This window comes from Labrus mixtus, chromosome 3, assembly GCF_963584025.1.
Source record: "Labrus mixtus chromosome 3, fLabMix1.1, whole genome shotgun sequence".
Taxonomy (NCBI): domain Eukaryota; kingdom Metazoa; phylum Chordata; class Actinopteri; order Labriformes; family Labridae; genus Labrus; species Labrus mixtus.
Genome location: NC_083614.1, coordinates 18267988 through 18288663, shown reverse-complemented (window position 1 = coordinate 18288663; position 20676 = coordinate 18267988). Strand labels below are relative to the sequence as shown.

Below are 20676 nucleotides of genomic sequence, written 5' to 3'. Positions count from 1 at the left end.
GCGCACAACCCTAAAAAGTGTGCACACATGTACACACTCGTACAAAGCCTTCCTCTCAAATCTGCCCAGATCTCATGAATATGATTGACCTTTTTTTCCGCTGTAATGCTGAGAACGCATAAAGGGGAGAGGAGAAACTAAACAGAGGCGAGCAGAGTTAATTTAGAACAACACTTTATTGGCTGCTGACTGCAGATATGGAAAAGGACAATCTAATCGATAAACTAAAGGAATGACAATGGCCTCTCAAATCAATGTCTGCACCCCATTTTCTCACTGTGAAAAGACAAAGCCTTCAGCGCAGGTGTTTTTGTTGTTCTGTTTGCGTCTGTTTGCACCTGTGCGTGCATGAGTGTTTGTGTGAGCGTACCTGGCTAATGCTGTGCTGGAACAGTTGCCAGGACTAATCATTATTTAGTTGTGGCGGGGCTGGAAAGGTCAGCGGTCTGAAATGTCAGGCTGTGTTCAACAGGAGCCAGATGCAGCCGTGCACTGCTCAAGTGTGCAATTAAAGAGGACCGAGTGAGGTTTGAGTGGGTCTGCGTGGTGGATTAAGTCAGTGTGTGTGTGAAATGAGAAAGACAGAGTTAAGAATGTGTGTTTTTTGTTGTTTTTACTCCATCATGTACATATATATCATATGTATAAATACAATAAATACATGTGTAAGTGTGAAGGAGCTAATGAACGCCATAAGAGAAAGAAGCCAACAGAGCAGCAGGGGCACAATCCGTATCAAATCTCTTTCTCTCTCACACACAGAGGGAGGGAATAATACAAGACAAAAGGGCAGGAATAAGAGGACAAAGGAGATGTGATAAATAAGATCACTCACAAATGATAATGGATAATGAGGGATGCTCAGTGAAACGAGCAGAGAATAAGAACGGGAGCGAGGGAGCAGAAACTCCTTTAATCTGCCGGCAGAAGGAGAGGGTGTCCTGCATGCGTTTCCCCATCAGAGTCATTCATCTGAAAGCCTCACCTGCTCTTCATACAGCCATCATAATAACCTTCACCATGTCCAGTATGTGCGTGAGTGTGTGTGTGTGTGTGTGTGTGTGCGTGAGTGTGTGTGTGTGCATGTCCGCTCACCAACTGTGAATAGTAATAAGCAGCGGGGCAGGATAAAATATGTCTGCCAAGTTAAGAATATAATAGACTTCCCTTCAAGGCCACACGTAACAACAGTCTGAATAATGAACTGCAATAACTTACACAGCACATGGATCCCCACGCCGGTCAAAGAAAGAAACCTTTCAGTGAGGAATATTTGAAAGCTATTTCAGTCCAGCGAGGACTCCTTCATGAGTGTTGACTTAACCCCAATAGGAAGAGGATTCCTGCTGTGACTACTGGAATATCCTGTAAGGTCATCCAAAGAGACGTGAAGTTTTAAAGAACATTTTTTTAATGTATAAATGTAATTTAAATGTGGCATCACAGTGAGTCTAATAGTATTATGTCTGAAGGGCATTTTTTTGTTATCACCTTGCACAAAAAATGTATAAACAACCATCAAGGACAATAAATATTGGATTAAAATAATGTGTATAATTTTAAGGACATTCACTTTTTGGAGCAGTTTTCAGGAAAGAGACCAACAAGTGATGTACGTAGTTACCCAAAAATACTTTACCGGTCCCGTATTTACTTTAAAGCTCCTGTGAGGAGTTTTACCTGTTAATGAAACAGACTGTAATTAATTCTGTCTACACAAGCCGACCCTTTATTTACATTCTCCATGTTAAAGACGTATGGAGAGTGATGTGTCGACTGTTTAAAGACAACCTCGGCATGTAGACCTACAGGACAAGATCAAGACAAATATAAAAGATACCTGTTTGTTCACAGAGGTGATTGTCAAAAATCAAAACTTCCTCCACAAGAGCTTTAAATACAAAGTCCTATCGAGTAATTCCCAACTAGAGAAACTAAAATTTTATGCATTGCCAATCTTTACGATTTGGAAAAACTTTCCTGATAGCTGCATAAAGGTCATTCTTCGTGAACATTGTTAATGCCAGGAAGTGGCCACTTTCAAACACCAACAGTAGCTTGTTGAGATGGTCTTTGTCAGTGAATGAAGCGTGACTGATGTAATAGAGGTTTTCTCTAAAGAGGTGTGGGGATCCCTGCAGAACGACAGATATCTCTGCAGCCCTCCAGGGATGGGACCTTTTTGTAAGAGTGAATGAAAAGAGTGATTGGTCTTAGAAAAAAGAAAAAAAAATCACCCTTTACCAAAACAACAATGAAGCCCAAACAGCTACACACACGGCACCTGGGTGACTTGTCCAAATGTTCTTTTGCAGCTCCAGTCTTAAACCATGTAAAGACAAAAGAAAAAAAAGTGACTGACCCTTAGCATGTATGCTAAACAGAAAGTTATTCACATAAGGGTGCATCACAAATGACGAAAGCCCAAATGTAGTTTTGTTGTTGTAAAGACAAACAAAAAGTACAAAATGTAAGACTTGTGTTAGCGTTAGAAATCTTTTTCTCAACAAACCATAATGGCAGTGGAAAGGTCAACGCTCTTCTGATTCTTTTTTGAAACTTTGAAAGTCTATTGTCATTACTCAACTCAAAGTAATCCATTCATTACTATAGGATGATGACATTTCTCTGGTCTTCATCCTTTGTATGGTTTTGTGTAGATTTCTGATACAGCAAGATGTAGAACTAATTATTCATAGCATTTATTTTATGTTTCTGAAAACACCTTTAAACAGAACTAATAATAATGAATATCAAAACCTCCATTTACATAACTGTAAGATAACAATATGACTGCATCATTTTACATGTAATTTAATCTTTCCCCCCTTTCTAACATGACCATATATGGTGTTGCTACAAAGTTTTCTCACACTCTTTCCCTCTTTCTCCCCCTCTGTTTGCCCTCTGTCGAAATGTGATTGGCAGGGTTGAGACTTGCCTCTGCCCAGGGCCTGAGGAACAGCTGCAAAATAAATCCGCTAAATTAACCCGGTTTACATGAGCCTCACATATGCATTATTCTAATCAAAGCACATTAGATCATCCAGATACTTTAGACATATGGGTCTCTGTATCCTCCTCACCGTCCCCATCTGTTTCTCCTCCCCCAGTTTTCAGATTTCTCCTTGCTTTCCATCTCAGTGGATCCCTCCTTCTCACAGCTGCCTTTCTTCACTAAAAGACGGCAGAGATTTCTAACAACAACTTTGTGACATGTTTGCACAACCAGTCAAACTTGGAGCTCCATATGTGTGTGTCTAACTGCTACATGTTACAAGTTTGGGGTGCAGATTTGAAACTGTTGACACTTCTTTGCAGAATATATTTTTCTTCTCGTATACAGAATATAAAAATCTACTAAAAACATTTTTTAATAGTTTGAGTGTTTCCAATGTTTTTATGCACAAATGATTCAAGCATTTACATTACAGCTTCTCAGGAGTGGAATGATTTGTTTTTGTTGTTTGCATTGATTAGAACATTAGTTTAATCTATGATTAAGTCGTAAGAAACACTAATCAAAATTTCCCAGACCCCATGAACAATTTCCCAGACCTATGAATTAGTCCCTTCTCATTGGTTACAGATGGGACGTTTGAAGCCCTTCGATGACAGTCGCCATATTGGAAATGCTATCTCAACCTAACATCTGGTCAACCTAATAATAACAGGCAAAGATCCTGAGCTGAACAGCGTTTTAAGCCTCCTGACCAACAGCTACAACGAGCCCGCCCGTAAGTTAGGTCAACCACGCACTTTATTATGAATGATTATTTTTCTTCATAAAATCAAAAGGGATGAGTTATGAAGAAAGTCACACCCCATACAGTGTGTGCCAATAAGGACATGAGCTGATCAGACCAAGACTGTTTTTTGAACCAGGAACATATTTTTATCTGCTGTCAAAATCTGTGTTTTTGAATAGGTTTGTATGTTACTTTTGGGGACACTCGAGGAACTGCAGCTGCTTTTTTTTCACTTCTGCATTGGCTTCATATTTCAACACTTGTGCATTGGCTTCATATTTCAACACTTCAGGTTACCGCTTGACATACAGACAAATAAACATAGCCGTACACAGGCACACAGGTGTTCAGTCATATGGACAGTATGTGACATATGACAGTCAAGGATGACTCAAAAGCTGCCAAATAATAACTGAATAAAAAGTCATGAGTCAAAATACAATCCGAATGATAATATGAATAGATATGTAAAAATACATAATGCTTTAGGGCACACGCTTGCCTCACTGACCTGTGTGACTACAACTGAATTCATGAGCTCCAGAATATTCCATTATAAAAGCTCCAAGGCATTAGTTCATCTAATATAATGCACCGTAAGACAGCGTCCCTTAACATGCATATAGCTGCTCATGTTACTGCTGCTTCAGGGTGATCCTCCTGACCTCAAGCACCATGTGTGTGTAAAGGAAGAATAGCATCCAGAAAACAGCTTGGAACCCCTTTTGGTGGCTAAAAGTGTGTTAGGGGAAGAAAAGTTGTGTGCCTTCCTGGCATATTTCTGCCAAAGCAATATTATGCTATAATAAAAACATGAAAAGTACCAATGCTGAGCAGCCTATTGCAGCATCTCAGAAAGGTTTTGTGCCAATGGTAAAGTGTGGACGAAGAAGAGTAGCCAAAACAAAGTTAAAAAGATCTCATGCACTTACCAAAGTTGGTGATGGTTAACAGGTCCAGACGCCGTTGTTGCTAAAACAAAGAGATACAACATTTAGACAAATCTTAGGCAAAATCTTCATCAATCAGCAATTTTCATAAATGACATGAAATTTATGAATTAATTCTTGCATGCGGTACAACAACAATATAACTTACACTATATTCGTCTAGTTTTCTCTGTTGTAGTCACTTGTAGTCCTGACCTTATTTCTCTTTTTATTATGTCATTTTGAAATGTACTGTTCTGTTCAATCCTGTTTAATACTGCCAATAACAGCTCCTTAAACTCTTGAAAAAATGGCATTACGTTATTTGTCTTTTGCAACCTCAACAAAAGACACATGCAGGGTCAGGATTATTACAAAACCAGACTTTACTTTAAGGTTAAGGTAACTCTTGGTGGACTTGAACATCCTTTGTGAAGAACTTAAAAGTTTGTTTTACTATAAGTAGTTTCCCCAGCACTCTGTGTGTCTGTGTGTGTGTAAATGTGACCTCATGATGTTCGATGGAGTGTGTTTGAAAGTGTGTGCAATTTTACACTTGATGTCTCCTGCAGCTGAGGAGGATCTAGAGGAGGTGCTAGCTGGCTTCCCCTCTCTTTAACCTGCTGCCTTCTTACATACACATAAACACACACACACACACACACACACACACACACACACACACACACACACACACACACACACACACACACACACACACACACACACACTTACAGATACACACGCACTTGACTGTTGAATAGTGCAGTTATCATCACCTCAACTCTCCTCATCTAGCAGTCCCTCACAGGAAAGAACATCTTCACATGCTAAGACAGGATGAAGGGTCTGTGTTTGTGTGTATGTGTGCGCTGTGTCTGTGTAAAACAGGATTGATAGGTCACAGTCAAGGCCAGCTTTTAGTACTACACTGCTTTAATATTCAAGCACTATATCAATAACTAGTTGTAGAGAGGAATAAGTAAAGTGACTCTTATTCCTTGAGTCCTTCTTTCCTCACACACAGTGCTGCCTCGAGTGGGACTCTCTGATAGGCTATTCAACACTTAGATTAGTATTTATCACGTGCTCTCACTCAAAGGGACTTATACCATATGAGAGGAAACTGGTCCAGAGGTGGCAACACTGGAAAAACTCCAGATGTGACTTTACCCATACTGTGGTTATTATAAAGAATGCAACAGTAAGCATCATTTTGCCAGAAAATGTGCTCAATGATGAAAAAAAATGTATCTTGTTTCAAGCAAGTGCTTGATGGACGTGAAAGTAAAACGGAGAATACTTTCATAAGTTATGAAAGGCAGAGTGTTTGGTGTGTCAGTGAAAATGTGTTCATCCTGTATGTATGTACACTTATATATTGCATTTCATGTTCAAAAATGATCAGGGACATCATAGTCATCATAGAGTTATTCATCAGACATTATATTATAGATCCAAAATAGAGCTCAACTCCTAATTCTTTCAGCAGACGTATATCAGGTGTACTTCCAACTACAGCTGTTACAAGGTATCTTTCATTGTTACATTTTAAATAAAACATTTTTTTAAGAGAACAGCCCTCTGAGAACCTTTGCATGGTCATATTTATGCAATATACCAAGTGAAAAAAATGTATTTTAAGTTGATTAAATTGGCCCCAATAAAGCTAAACATTAAAGATAATTTATTTCCCTCCAAATCAATCCTGATAACGGTCTCTTGAATCCCATATTGGTCATGCCCTTCTTAGTGCCGTATGTGCTGAGCTCCATTAACCCGTGTCACTAGGTCCTTGTACGTTTACCTGCACACTAATAAGATCTGTTAAAGGTCCCATTCCAAAATGTTTTTTTTTATAGGAAAGACAACAAGAAAGCAGATTTTAATGCACTAGTGGTAATTTCAAGACATTTCCATGCCTCAAAAAAATTATTCCATATATAAATTGAATTAAAAAGCATTTAAATGTTTTGCTGACTTAAAAAATAGGCATTAGACCTTAAATTAAAACAAAGCTTAATGTTAATGAGTCCCCTCTACTGCTTTAAAAAGGGAACTTATTGCAATTGTTGTGAGACTCAATGCAGAGAAGGACTTTTTTGAGATTTGCGTAAAGTAATGCCGACTGAGGCTTGTGCTGTCGCTCGGAGAAGGTCATTTCAACGTCAAGATGAGAGAAAAAAATAAGATGCTCCTAGTCTCCATGAACATGTTAGTGAGTATGACGCCAAGGTGATATATACTTAGGATTAACAGCGTTTTTTTTCCTCAGTGAAACATTTTTCTTAGAGCACTATGGGCTGTAGATTGCCTGGGAAGCTCTGATGCATGCCCTGTGGTGGGGGAGGTAAGCATTCAGGGATGGGTCACCATGTAAGCAGTAGAGGTCACTGTGACAACATGAGACAACAGAGCAAGTGGAGATCCTATAGGTCCACCACTAGATATACTCACACACATTTACACACATATGCCCTCCACCTCTAACCTCCAACCCTCACATAAACACAACTCCACACACACACTCTGATACCATAGCCTGAGGAGTCTGATGCGGAGCCACAGCAGGAATCAATATCATAAGAGAAATGTTTAAACTGCTATACTTCTCATTTGAGCTGCAGTGGGTGAAGTATGGATTAGAACCCTAAGTGACATCAGAAACAGCTGTAAAACAAACTGTATGTTAGTGTAACACATTTCTTTGGTGAACCATGACTTACAGCAGAAACTATAAGAAAATCCCTTATCAGTTCACATATTTTTCACTGGCTTATTACTCAGTATTATTTATAATTCATTCAATATCATTATTTTGTTAAATTATTTCTGTAAATCAATTTTTGAAAGATTAGGATTTTATGTGTCTTCAACAAACTATTAAATTAAATTAAATGATAAAAGCAAATTCAGTCTCTTTTCATGCAAGAGGTTGATTGAATTATCACTTAAAATGAACAGCACCCTCTACTGGTCTCTCCACGCCTCTGCAAGTCAAACTATAGCAGAGTGACAGAAAAAGTACAATTTGGAAATAGTCCTTGGATATGATAAAATGAATACACCAAAAACAAAGAAAATGTTCCTATTAATCACATATGTTTACACACACACACACACACACACACACACACACACACACACACACTCACTCACTCACTCACTCACTCACTCACTCACTCACTCACTCACTCACTCACTCACACACACACACACACACACACACAGGAGATAAAACGTCTCAGTGTGTTTCAGTCTGCGTGTACTTATCCACAAATAATGAATCAGTCCTGGAGACTTACAACACTCTACGACTGCTCTCTCTTTCTGCTGCTTTTGTTAGCCCTCAACATGGATAAAGTGCTTAGTGTTCCTTAGGAGGGCGAGAGACAGACAAGACACATGCACACATAGAGAGAGAGTGCAGGGAATCTGACACACAGAGAATAACATTAGCAAAAGCATTTCGGGGCAGAAAATTGGATTGAATTAATCTTTATCAAATACAGCCAAAAGCTGGAGATCACACCCTGGCTGAAGCCGGCCCAGACTCAAAGTGGCTGTCCACTGTCTCCCCCATTGCCATAATGACACAACACACACTGCAAAACTAACTGAAGTGAGTATTTGTTATTGACGGAATGATTGAAAGATTGATTTCATTCTGGGTGGCTGTTGCATTGTTACTCTAGGATGTAATGATTTGATGTATTTATTTGGTATTGAGGTAAGGTAAGTTACTTTATGTAACATAGGTAGACTTGGCTTACAGTGAATGAATCGGCCCTCTTTTACACACAATCAACAACACAAGACAACACAAGACATGATTGACCGTTGCAATAGTGGTCAATGCAAAAAGGGTAATTCTTAGTAAAAAACAAGGTCAATAAAAACAATATAAATGATGTGGCATCAGTAAAAACTGAATCAAATGTGCAGAGATCCATAGTTTATAAATAATATGAATAACATAACTATACATCTTTATGGTTCACAGCATGACAGATAATAATTGGACTGACTAGATGCAGTAGGCCACATTATAAAGTACTCCAAAAAATTATATTATTATCATATTTGCAAAACTGGTGTGATACACAGATTTTTACCAGAGTTTAATCTAAGCCGAAGCTTTCAGCTAAAGTGTTATAAGGTCAGAAAACAAGGAAAGCTGTCGGGATCCAGAGGTGACAACACTCCAGCTGTCAAGGTAGTCCAACCAGCCAGCTTGTTGCCAACTGTTGGGCTCTGTGGCCAGCACAATGGTAAACAATGCTGGTAGACAAAGGGACTGGAGCCCCAAAGTATCTTAAAATAGCTTCAGTGTTTTATGGGAGAATAATTGAGTTTTATTTTGCAGGGGAGTAACCTGACAAGGAAGCCTGCATCAGTGCTTCTATTTTCAGATGTTTAATGAGCGCAGGTCCTGAAACAGCTCAATCTTTAACTTCATAAGAGGAGAGATGCAATTATCAAAGACTTCATAGAACTAAAGACAAAATGCTCCGTTTCTTTATAAAGGCTATATATCAGACGCATATGTAATTCGTTTCCATTAGTCTCTCCTGAATATTACTCGAATATTATTTCTTCTTTTTAATAAATCCCTCTAATATAAGTCTGACAACCTCCATTCCCCTAAAAAAATCATTATGTTCTGATCAGTATAAATACAGTCATTAACAAAACCAATCAGGAGGCCAGATAGCAGAATGCACCCGGTGGGGGGGTCAAATCGAATGACAGCAGAGGAAAACCCATTAATGTACTAAACCCTTCCTTTATGGCCAAATTAAATATTCATGCACAATCTACCCAAAACCCATTTGCCAACATTTCCTCCCGAATTTACTTTTCATATTTGCTGATTGTTATCAAATAGAAAAGAGAGATTGAGGAAGTAGAAGTAAAGAGAAGATATGGAGAAGGAGGAGCAGGAGAGGAGAGCAACCAAAATCCTAGCCATCATTTAAAATGTATTTAGAGCCAATATAGCTAAATTACACTGGCGCAGCCACTATCCAACGACTGTGACATTTAAAAAAAATGTTTACAGAAAGTGTATAATGAAGCTGAGGGATGGCAGAACTATCACAAAAAACATCTTGCATTAGCAGGGAAATATACAATTTATATATTTTATTTGTATAGGTGATTGTAATATTAGGAGACTTAGCAAATAGTAATGACAAATACACGGAATGCATTACAGATACCATGTTTTGTGTCACTTGGTGAAGGCTGAAATAAGCCATGAACACAACACTGAAATACACCTTCAGGATGATATTGTAAATTTGTAAACAAGTTAATAACTTGTAAACCAAAAAAATCCCTAATTAGAAGACAGCATATATGGATGATTAGTAACGTGATCTGTATTTGGACTCATGTGTCAGGCAACCAATACATGTAGTCCAATAATTGATCCCCTTTAAGCTCCATTTTGCTCTGCACTAATTCCTGGGGGAAATATCTGCTTTTTAGCTACCCAATGACTGCATTCACCAGCCGGTTGCTTACTGTGCAACAGTGCAAGTAGTGTACAGTGGGTTTTTTTGAAGCGCAAGTGTCTGATGTGGCTGGAAAATGGTGCAGTGAGAGCGATGGGACCCAAACAGTTAAAGATGTAAACCATAGAGTGTATCAAAAGCTTCATCACTAAATCATTGTATTTATAGATTTGTTTGAAAGTGCTAAGGTATTTGCTTTGTGTCTCTCCTCGTTTGGTAAGTAAGATTCAAGTGCCTGTGATGGATACAAGGCAGTAACATATGCAGATTTACGGAAGTGCATTGCATTCACCAATTTTTTTTTTGGACCCCTTATCTCATAATAAGGAGATCACGAGTCATCTCCCATTACTTTGATAACAATGCAAGTGCAAAGTTACAGACTACTATAGTAAACTGTCAAAAAACAATCACATGAACATATCCCAGTGATAAACATGAGTTATAATGTTTTCATAAGCCCATGACTTTCATTTGGCCTGATTTTAGAGGATGCTACAGCACCACCTTCAACTCTATTGCCAGCGCCTATAAGTGCATTAAAAATGCGGAAAAAATCAAGTAATTATGAGACCGTGATCTCGTAATTATGAGATCCTTATCTTGTAATAACAATAAAAGACCTCTTAATTATGAGATCCTGATCTTGTAATAATGAGAAAAGATCTCTTAATTATAAGATCCTAATCATGAATTACAAGACAAGGGGTCCAAAATATGATTTTCTTTGGCTGAATGAAATGCACTTTCTTAGCCATTTACTGCATTCACAACAGAGCACAAACAGTGGCTTACCTGCTAAGTCATTAGTGACCTAACCCTGCAATGTCTGATGGGCATTTCAAAATAAAAGCACATGTTAAAGATGACCATTGTCACTTGGCACTTTATTTGTACGAGCGAAAGCTTTAACATAAAGCTCACATTAAAAACATTATGGCTTAATTGTTTACTTAATGTTGCATGTCTAGTTTATGATCTTTTGCGTAAATTCAGTGTTGCCATGACAGCTTGCTTAGTGCATTAATTATTGCACTGTGCTGTGATCCCGGTATTACAGTATTGCTCTCTTGATGAGGTCACATACAGGGAAAAAAAAAGCATCCTGATCCAGTTCCACTACTGTCCCCTGTGTGACATAAACACACTGACACACACAAACACACACATGCGAAAAACGTCTCCCTATCATATACCCAGGGTCAGGGGCAGGGGTCGGTGGTTGATGGGGATGTGAGTGAGAGAATGGCTTTCGACAACCTGACTCATCCTCCAAAGTCCTCTGGCCCTCTCATCTCATCGTTGCTGTCTACCTCATCTGGCCTCTCATCTGAGTCACTGCTTACCCTTCTGTGCATCTTTTCACAGCTGAAACCCACACACACACACACACACACACACACACACACACACACACACACACACACACACACACACACACACACACACACACACACACACACACACACACACACACACACACACACACACACACACACACACAATGCCTGGACTGATCTGTAACACTCCAGTGTATGTATTCCTAAATGCAGTCATTGTCTCTTGGTGACAAAGAGGGAAGGTGAGGTAAGAATGAGCTAAGAGCTTCTGAGGTTACTTAGGGTGTGGCTGTCTCTGACTGAGATTAAGCAGGACTGTATTCAGGGGAATACAGGTTGAAAGGCTTCCTAGAAGTGCAAAATGTCAAGTTATAATCACGCATTTCCAAATGAAATGGAAAAGTTTAAAAAATAAGCACAAAAAGAGATCGGATCTAGAGACTTAAGTTTTAGCTGGATATGCCAGAAGCAAGCAGTCAAATAATAAGGAAAATTCTTAGTGGTTAATTTCTTTTCAAAGATACTAACCAGTATAATTGGTGATCAGATCTCCGCTAGCCTGACAGTGTCTGTTAGTGTGTGTTGTGCTACTGAGAGGAAGGGAGAGGGGATGGGATGGAGAGCAGCACTTTGTTGCGTGACCAGGAGCCCTCGGTTAAAAATATAACAAACCAAATGAAAGATTTATTCCTTCTGAGAGCGGCGAGCAGCTTCCTCTTGAGCTGAGGGAAAGGACAGCCATGGTCACCTGCACAGGCTAGAGAGTCCTCTCTGCTTGTGCCATTACTTTTCTCCCTCTTACACCGTGCACTGCAGTAATCTGATAGTGTGCATAACATGGAGCTGATGCACGACACATGAATATGCAAGCATGCAATCACGCACCCACATACAGAATACATATGGTCATAGACACGCATCGAGTCAATACATGTCATGCCTCCATTTTTGAGGTGTTTAAATCATTTATTTTCCATCATAAACAGCCTGTAAGGAACACTGCTTGTTGAAGAACACCAGGGGTGTAGGATCAATTACAATGGCAGTCCACTTTTCTTAAACTTTAACTCTTAGCATGAAGCAGGTTCACCAGTGTGTTTTTTCAATACGGGTCTGCAGTGTTTTTTGTTTTTTTTCAAAAAAGCTTTAAAAAGCTACATGCAGTCCGGCTGTTGAATTTGTTAGACTGCATGTTGCTTTTTTTAACGTTTCAGTTTTTTGTTCAGCTGCTAAAGACACTTCTTTTTTCTACAATGCTTCATATTACAGGGAGACTTGTCTTCTCTGACTCTGGCTTAGCTCATAGTAAATTGAACATTGAGCAGAAGTAGGTGGAAGTGAGTCAGAGTGGTTGTGTGGAGTTGTGTTTAAATTGTTTTGATAGTCTTACGCTTCATTTTACCAGTTGTTTAGATGGTTCAATATGGTGTTTGTGCCAGCTGCCCATATTCGCCGCTTGAAAGGACATCGATTCCACTGTTTCCCTTACAGGAAAAGTAACAGATCTATATCCGTGCCTGGGTGTGGTTTGTGCAGGTGAAGAGACAGGACTTTGTTTCGTCATTGATCACAAGGTTGGAAATAAGCACCCACCAATGTCCTGTAGTTGGTAACTGTAAGCTTAAGACAGTTGAGTTGTGTTTTCTGATGTGATGAGGAGCACTGTCTAGACAGTTTTAGGTACAGGCGTTTCAGCTGAAGTGTGAAGTAACTAGTAAGTCTGTTGGTGAGCCATAGTGAGCAAGGTAGGTGTGACCTTGTACATTTTACTGACTTGACTCATAATCAGTTGCGTAGGTGCCTGAAAAATCCCCTGCTACTTCTTCGCTTTCTTTTCAACTTCACTGGACCGGCTGTCTAATGCAAACAATAAGGTAAGACAGCAGCAGAGTATTGTGGAAGAGTCTAGCAGCCTTGTTGGCGTGATTCCCAGAGTCATTAGGGTCTTTGCAAGTCAGCAAACATCTGCAAGATGTCAGCCATCAACTACGAATTCAGACCGAAAACAACATCTTAAACAGGTTATGGTGGTCATCGTGGTTGATAACTCAATAGAGCCATATGAGACAGCCCTAACTCATTATCTTCTTTCTCTACATTCACAGCTCAGAAGTCTATCACATTGCTTCTGTCTTTTCAAGTTAATCTTCAGAAAGCCAAGATATTCCTGGGTCAGCCCAAAAGTGGGTATGTTTTATATATCGCCTGATATAAATCATATTACATCTAGTTATAATAAGCTTAAAGGACGCCCTGTTACTGGGTCCATCAAGTCTGAGAACAAAAATTGGGTAGCCTGTTTTCAGACACCACAGCTTACCCACCGTGAGTTTATAAGACGATCTGAGCTGCTCAAAAATCAAAGCAGTCATTTGTGCTACTGACAGTTATTTTGAGATGACCTTGTTCATTTGACATACCGGTACTCCAATAAAGTATCTCCATAGTATCTGGTGCCCTTTGCCTCTCAGCCAATTTCCAGAAACTGTAGAATCCAATTTCCAGTGATGAATAAGTCCAACTTCTTGGTCCAGGGAGGACTCTGCATTTGTCTGCCAGTCAATTCACATTGCAAAAGACGTCTATGAATGTCTTTGAGGAAAACTTTCAGGGCTGAGCCTGGCTTGCTTCTGTGGACCAATGCAGCAACGGATAGTTTCCCATAAGCGCCTCTTCCTTAATTGAACATTCTAGACATGGCTGACATTATTGTAAGAAAAAGAGTGGAAGTGCAGCCTAGAAATGTTACCAGTCTTAATGTAAGTAACAATAATGTATGAGCAGCCAAATATGTTAGCAACTATACGGAAATTGATCACCAAGCATTAATTGATGGGAAAGTTTGTGGATTTGGTTAAGTATTACGATTAAGTTAGCCAACAGTTTGTATACTTTGTAGTTGTAATATAACCATCTTCTTTGCAAACTGTTCTATCTCTGGTTCATCATATCTATAAAGCACTTGTGTACATAATATTAAATGCAGTACAATGTGTCTGTTCCTATGCATGACTGTGCAGGTGTGTACATGCAGTCACAAGAGGGTAACCCAAGAGCCCCTGCTGTGCAAAGGGTTTTCTCTTTGACCTGGCAAAAAAAATCAATGACAGCGTCTTGACACGGGGGACCAATCAACAATTTGAGGACAATGATAGCATACTTGAAACCTCAACAAACAATTTCACTCATGCACACGCACTGACACACATACCTAAGGACTCTGTCCTGTTAACATTTCCCCATTGGGCTGTGATTGATCCCTGCCTGATGGAGTGCAGGTGTAGTGACCTGGTATTTACCTACACAAGCTGAATCAATGCCCTTACAGTAGAAGGATGTTTACTGGGACAACCGTACTGAGGGAGAACATTACTCATTTACTCAGCATATCATACTTCACACATTTTCGTTCTTAGTTGGGTTACTTTTAACATTCCTGAAAAAGGAAGGTGGAAGCTAGAGCTATGACATAACCACTTCATGATACTTTTGACCACTGTAAGGAAAACAAATTCTGTCTCAGCCCTGAAGGTGAATTCAATAATTGATAATATTCTGGAGGGTCTAATGTAAGGTTATATCGGGAATTATTTCTGTTTAATTATGTCATTGCATGAATGTGGAACACATGCGTAAGTGAATACAATTCTATGACTGGTCTTGGATTGAAAACACCAGCCACAGTGTCTTTCATCAGCAAGTTTAAGAGAGCAGCCATTCCATTATATTACAGATCATGGTCTCTTCTGTTGTGTAATAAAACGTTTTATCTTTAGGAAACAGTCCAAACCAGTAGTATAGAGGAAAATCCATCTTAGTTTTTTTCCCCTCATATATCTATTCTTTCTGTTTTTTGGTCTTCAATCAACTGTGACAGATGGAAAATGAAATTTAGATTCTTCCATATGGGACCTGGAGCTCTTTCCTAAGATGTCGGCTAACTCGTAAAGTTTTGTGACTGAAACTTGTGCTATTGCACAACAGTGAACTTGAATATTGACTTGCCAATCCCCCTGCCTTCACACCAACACTATTGGAGTATCAATAGACAAGACGTAAGGTTGAAAAGTTCACCCATCTTTCCTCTGGGCCTAATTGGAGCTGAAGGTCAGAAGACGTGTATGTTCCTATTGGTTTATTGCCTTTATGGATCCAACAAGAGTGGTGGATGTGTTTGTGTGCAAGCTGTGTAACAATTCTTTTCTCTGTGTCTTGCCGCCTTTTCCCATTTCAAAACCTGCTATTTTTATTTTTTATGATATCCCCAAAACAAAATTCAAATGTCTGTTATCTTCAAGTAACCAGACAGTGAGAGACATATTAGAAAAGAAATGAAACAAAATGTTGTGTGACTAAAGCATTTTCTCCAGCCCAACTTTTCCATTTAGCTGAGTTCAATCATGTTTCGGGATGGAGCGCTGAATAGTTCTTTAAAGCTGAGGCAAGCTGGACTGCTGTGTAACTGGTAATTAACGAGACAATAATTAGCTGCAAGTAGGAAGAGAAAGGAAGGGGAGGAAGAGTTTGTGGGAGATGTACTGAAACATAAATGCAGAAAACAAGAACACAAATAAACATACAGCTGAACTTCAAGATGTGTAACTTGTGTCCCTTTTTCCAAAACAGCCTAAACACCCTCTCTAGATGTTGATGTATGGACCAGATGCACACACTGTTGCTATAAGATAAACAGGGAGTAGAATACGCACGGACACATAGTGAGGCATGAAATGACAAAAAGAAAAGGAGTCGCACAATATTCAAATTTCAAAAGGAAATCCTGTAATACAAAACTACACTCACAAGCAGCACCGAGACACTGAGAGAAACTCTCTCTCTGTCAGTAAAGGGTCATCTTGCTGCTACTGCGTGTGACTTAGAACCTAAAAATCAATTTAACACGGAGCTAAACACACTACATTGACCATCACAGGTACCTGGCTTATGGCCAATTCAATAACTTGTGTCAGTGTGTGTGTATGTTTGTGAACTGGGCTGGTCAAGAGGTTGAATGGTGCTGTTGTGGAGCATGGCTGTTCTAAAAGCCATCCATGTAAAAATTGTACATAAAAAGTATACAAAGTGAACAAATATGTGGCGTTGAATTTCTTATGAATTTCGGGAGTCTCGAGGCCTGTTGGAGTCAGTTAAAGAATCAAGCTATCAGTTTCATGTAGACAAGAAAAGCAGGCAGGCACAAATGATAAAGACAGGTGGAAACGAGAACAAAGCGAAGATACACTCGCTGAAAGCAGCACACTCAAAGGTTGAGAATAACACTTGTAGTTAAGTAGGTTAAATAAGATATCAAATCACATTGTTTTGTGAATCCTGTAATGTAAATAAATACACCATCTAATAAATATGACAATTTAACAACTATTTATTTTGTACCGTAAAGTATGGTGTGCCCCAGGAGTCTGTTTTGGGACAAACCTTTATTTCTTTATACATATAACCTTGTGCATACTATTCATAGACACGGTATCATTTTTTATCCATATGCTGATGATACGCTCATATACCTGATGTTAAAGTCCCATACAGTACCCTTGATGCTTAGTTCACAAAAACACTGCCCACTGATTTCAAGAACTTAATGTTAAGGAATTTTCTTTAGTTAAATTTCAGCATCTGCATTACTGATCATAATCAGTAATTATGTCAGTCTCATATCCCTTTCCTTAACACAATTACACAACACAGATATTTCACCAATCTGGCTGTTGGTTATCACCTGACATAGCCCAAGGGGGCATACGTGCTTTCTTGGACATAACTATGGGCATGGACCTGAACTGTTACCTGAACAATTATTCTTGCAGCTTTCTCTGCTACCAAAGTACAGGGATTAGTGTCCCAGGAAATTATTATTTTAGTACTCAGGTAATCTATTGATAATTGAGTAATTGGATATAAAATATTGGGTGATCAGCCTTTTTTCCCCATTAATGGTCTTGCTTTTTTCAAGAGCAATAGTGATAGGCTATACAAAAGAGGAAATAAGACGGGTCTTATTTCCAACTAACAACTAACTTAGTTTCCCTTCTAGAAAAACAAAATATTTTCCTGCTATTTTACATACTATTGATTCTTATCTAAACTTTGCTGTATTTTTGGCTTCCTGCTGTAAAAATGCAAATTCACTTGTTGAAGAACACTCACTCTCGGTATTAACAGAGAGCAGAGCAGAGACATTGCTCAGGACAGAAACAAATATACACATTCATGCGCTGCAGAAATAAAACGACTGCACATAAATTAGCCAACGTAAATTCCAACTATAAAGTACTTGGTACCTTTCGACAGAGCCCTGTATAGTCCAGATTTAAACAAAGCCTCAAGGCAAATCATTTGTTTCGAGGCATTTTAGAAATCGAGGTATACTCGATTGATTCAGGGAATCGTTTCAGCCCTACACTGGATATCATACTTAATGAAGCCAGCATGACAACTGCTGAGTTTCCAGCCACCAGCAAAGAGAAGGTCTACATGCACTCTCGTGGCCATTATTTTAAACTCAAACTCCTTCGCTGCATATTGAGTCTTTCAATTAAAAGTTTAATTATTGATGGCATTGTGTAGTATTGACAGAACTGCTAGATTCCAAACTTAAGCAGTGTTAGGGCACAAAAACACAGATATGCATTAATAAAAATGTGATCTTTGTGCGCATGGTTTATTAATCAACATCACAATCTCTGGACAGACACTTGTCAAAGAAGATGGGGGAAAGGAGAAGTACACATTCACAGATTGTGTAACATTCATGCAGTTCAAACATTAGCTGAGCTGCTATATTTATATTTGACCATTACGCACAGCTGTGGCTATTTATAGCTCCCCTATCATTTATTCATCCCATGCACCTGTTAACGATCATTGTCCAAAGATATCTCAATCATCTTTATTGAACTTTAGAGAAATCATCAGTGATTTAATACTAGTTATCTGCTGTTGTAACTGAGCTACATATGGCTAGTTGCAATTAAAATCAACTCAACACGTGGTATCATGTGTGTGTGTGTGTGTGTGTGTGTGTGTGTGTGTGTGAGAGAGTGTGTGAGTGTGTGTGTGTGTGTGTGTGTGTGTGTGTGTGTGTGTGTGTGTGTGTGTGTGTGTGTGTGTGTGTTCATGTTCATGGGTGTCAGTTTATGTACGTTACTTAGTGTTTATTTTTGTTGATGTGTTTGTGTATGACTGCCAAAAGACCCCTGTGGAGATGTATAATGCGGGTACACAAACACAGAGAGACCATTATGCAGCCGCCATGGGGCCACTTGGCATGAAGCCTTTCTTACGCCGCCCTGTAATGTGATTTGTCCTGACTATTGATACCCCGAAACGCCCTACTCTTCCCCTCAACCCTCTCGTTAGCCCTCACCCACCCCTCTTCACCCCAACTTCCAATTTCCACACTAACCTATTTAGCATCTCGTCAATAATGCTCAGCATTTCATTTTGCTGCTTTAATTAACAAATTCAATTTGCTCGAAACCGCTGTGAAAACAAATTAAAAGCACGGCAAATTAAAAGCCCTCAGTTCCAGCGGATATAGCTAAGGTGATTACAGATGCGTCAAACGACTGTTTTCTTGTTTGTTTTATCTCAAGAGAGAGAAAGAGACTCCTCAGAGGAGGGGAGACCTTGGCTGAGCTTCCAGAGAAGTATAAGATCTAGAGCTGAAATGGAGGGAAAACTAGACAAAAGAGGTTTCTCTCTACCTATTAATGATAAGACTTCTACCACAAAACACACCATTAACACTGGAACAGGACATATTTGGAACTAGAACAGAAATACAGTGTATTGTTATCAGGCTCAAGAGGCTTAAACATTTTGATGCATTTTCCATTATCTTCTATCTATCTGACATTTAAGACAGTGTTGAAGCTCTTATCTCTATATTTTCAATTATGAGGCATGTTAGAGCCCAAAATGTAACAACTACCCGAAATGTTATAAAAAAAATGTAACAAAACCTGAAATGTAATAACTGGTCAACAATGTAACAAAAGTGCTGAGCCCGAAATGTAATAAAAAAATGTAATAAAACCTAAAATGTAATAACTGGTCGATAATGTAACAAGATGTTGAGCCCAAAACGTAGTAACTTTTTGCCCAAAATGTAACAAGTTGTTACACTTTGGGTCAGTTATTACATTATGGGGCAGGCAAAATATTTTTCTCCTAATAGTGTAATAATTGTATTACATCATAGAGTGAGTCAATCATTTATGGATCAAAGGGCTTATTACTTTAATGTGAGTGTAGTATCATACACATATGTCCCCGTTCTCCATATATATACACATATATATATATACTTGTATACTTGAACTGGACCATTAGTATATACAGTCAATACATGGTATTTAAGCATGATTGATGTTGCCCAAGTCATTTATAGTCGTCTGTTCTCTCAAGAAAGTGAGAAGATAACACACACAAGACATAAAAATTTGAATGTATGAACTTGAATTTGATCGTAATGTGTTTAATGCTGATGATTGGAGAAATCGATTTTAATGCTTCGGCCACACTTTAATGTTTGAATTTGAAGAAAATACGTTACACATTACTCTTTCTTTGGTAACGAATACCGATCACAGATCAAATTCATTAAAAAGTGACCCCAGCTGTAGCCCTCTCACTGACATTGATGCTGATCTTGTGTCTGACCCCGAGGAAGAAAACGTCCAAACTGATCCTGCTGACCCCGAGGAAGAAAACATACCATACTTACCTGTTGAGATTTTGACAATTATTATTAAGCTGACCCTTGATATGGACATGACCATGTTTGGAACTTTTAACAAAGTCTCTCATCTTTTCCGAAAGTTGTCCAGGCCATATCTTCCCACCATCTTTATAAGAGATTCTTTGGCGAATACTTTGGCGAATACTTTGGCACTTGATGATGAAGATGACTAGTGTATCAGCATCATGAAGCTCTACAAATCATGTGGTAAAGCAAGTGGTCTAGCTCTGCATCTCAAAGAGTTATTCGGTCAAAACCCACGGTGGATGAAAGCCTGGCTTGTGCTCAGGCACATATCCTATGGTAACTATAAGGTCAAAAATATATTCTGGAAAAATTTAGCAGCCCCTCCCCTATATATACATACAGTATATATAC

At 38.9% G+C, this 20676-nt stretch overlaps 1 protein-coding gene across 1 annotated transcript in view; it reads right to left on the bottom strand.

The window, feature by feature from the left end:
• agbl4 (AGBL carboxypeptidase 4) overlaps positions 1-20676 on the bottom strand; it is a 259679-nt gene that overhangs the window by 74827 nt on the left and 164176 nt on the right. The window contains exon 6 of the mRNA XM_061033500.1: positions 4682-4721. Within this exon, the coding sequence (XP_060889483.1) occupies positions 4682-4721 (40 nt within the window). The remainder of the gene's footprint in view (positions 1-4681; positions 4722-20676) is intronic.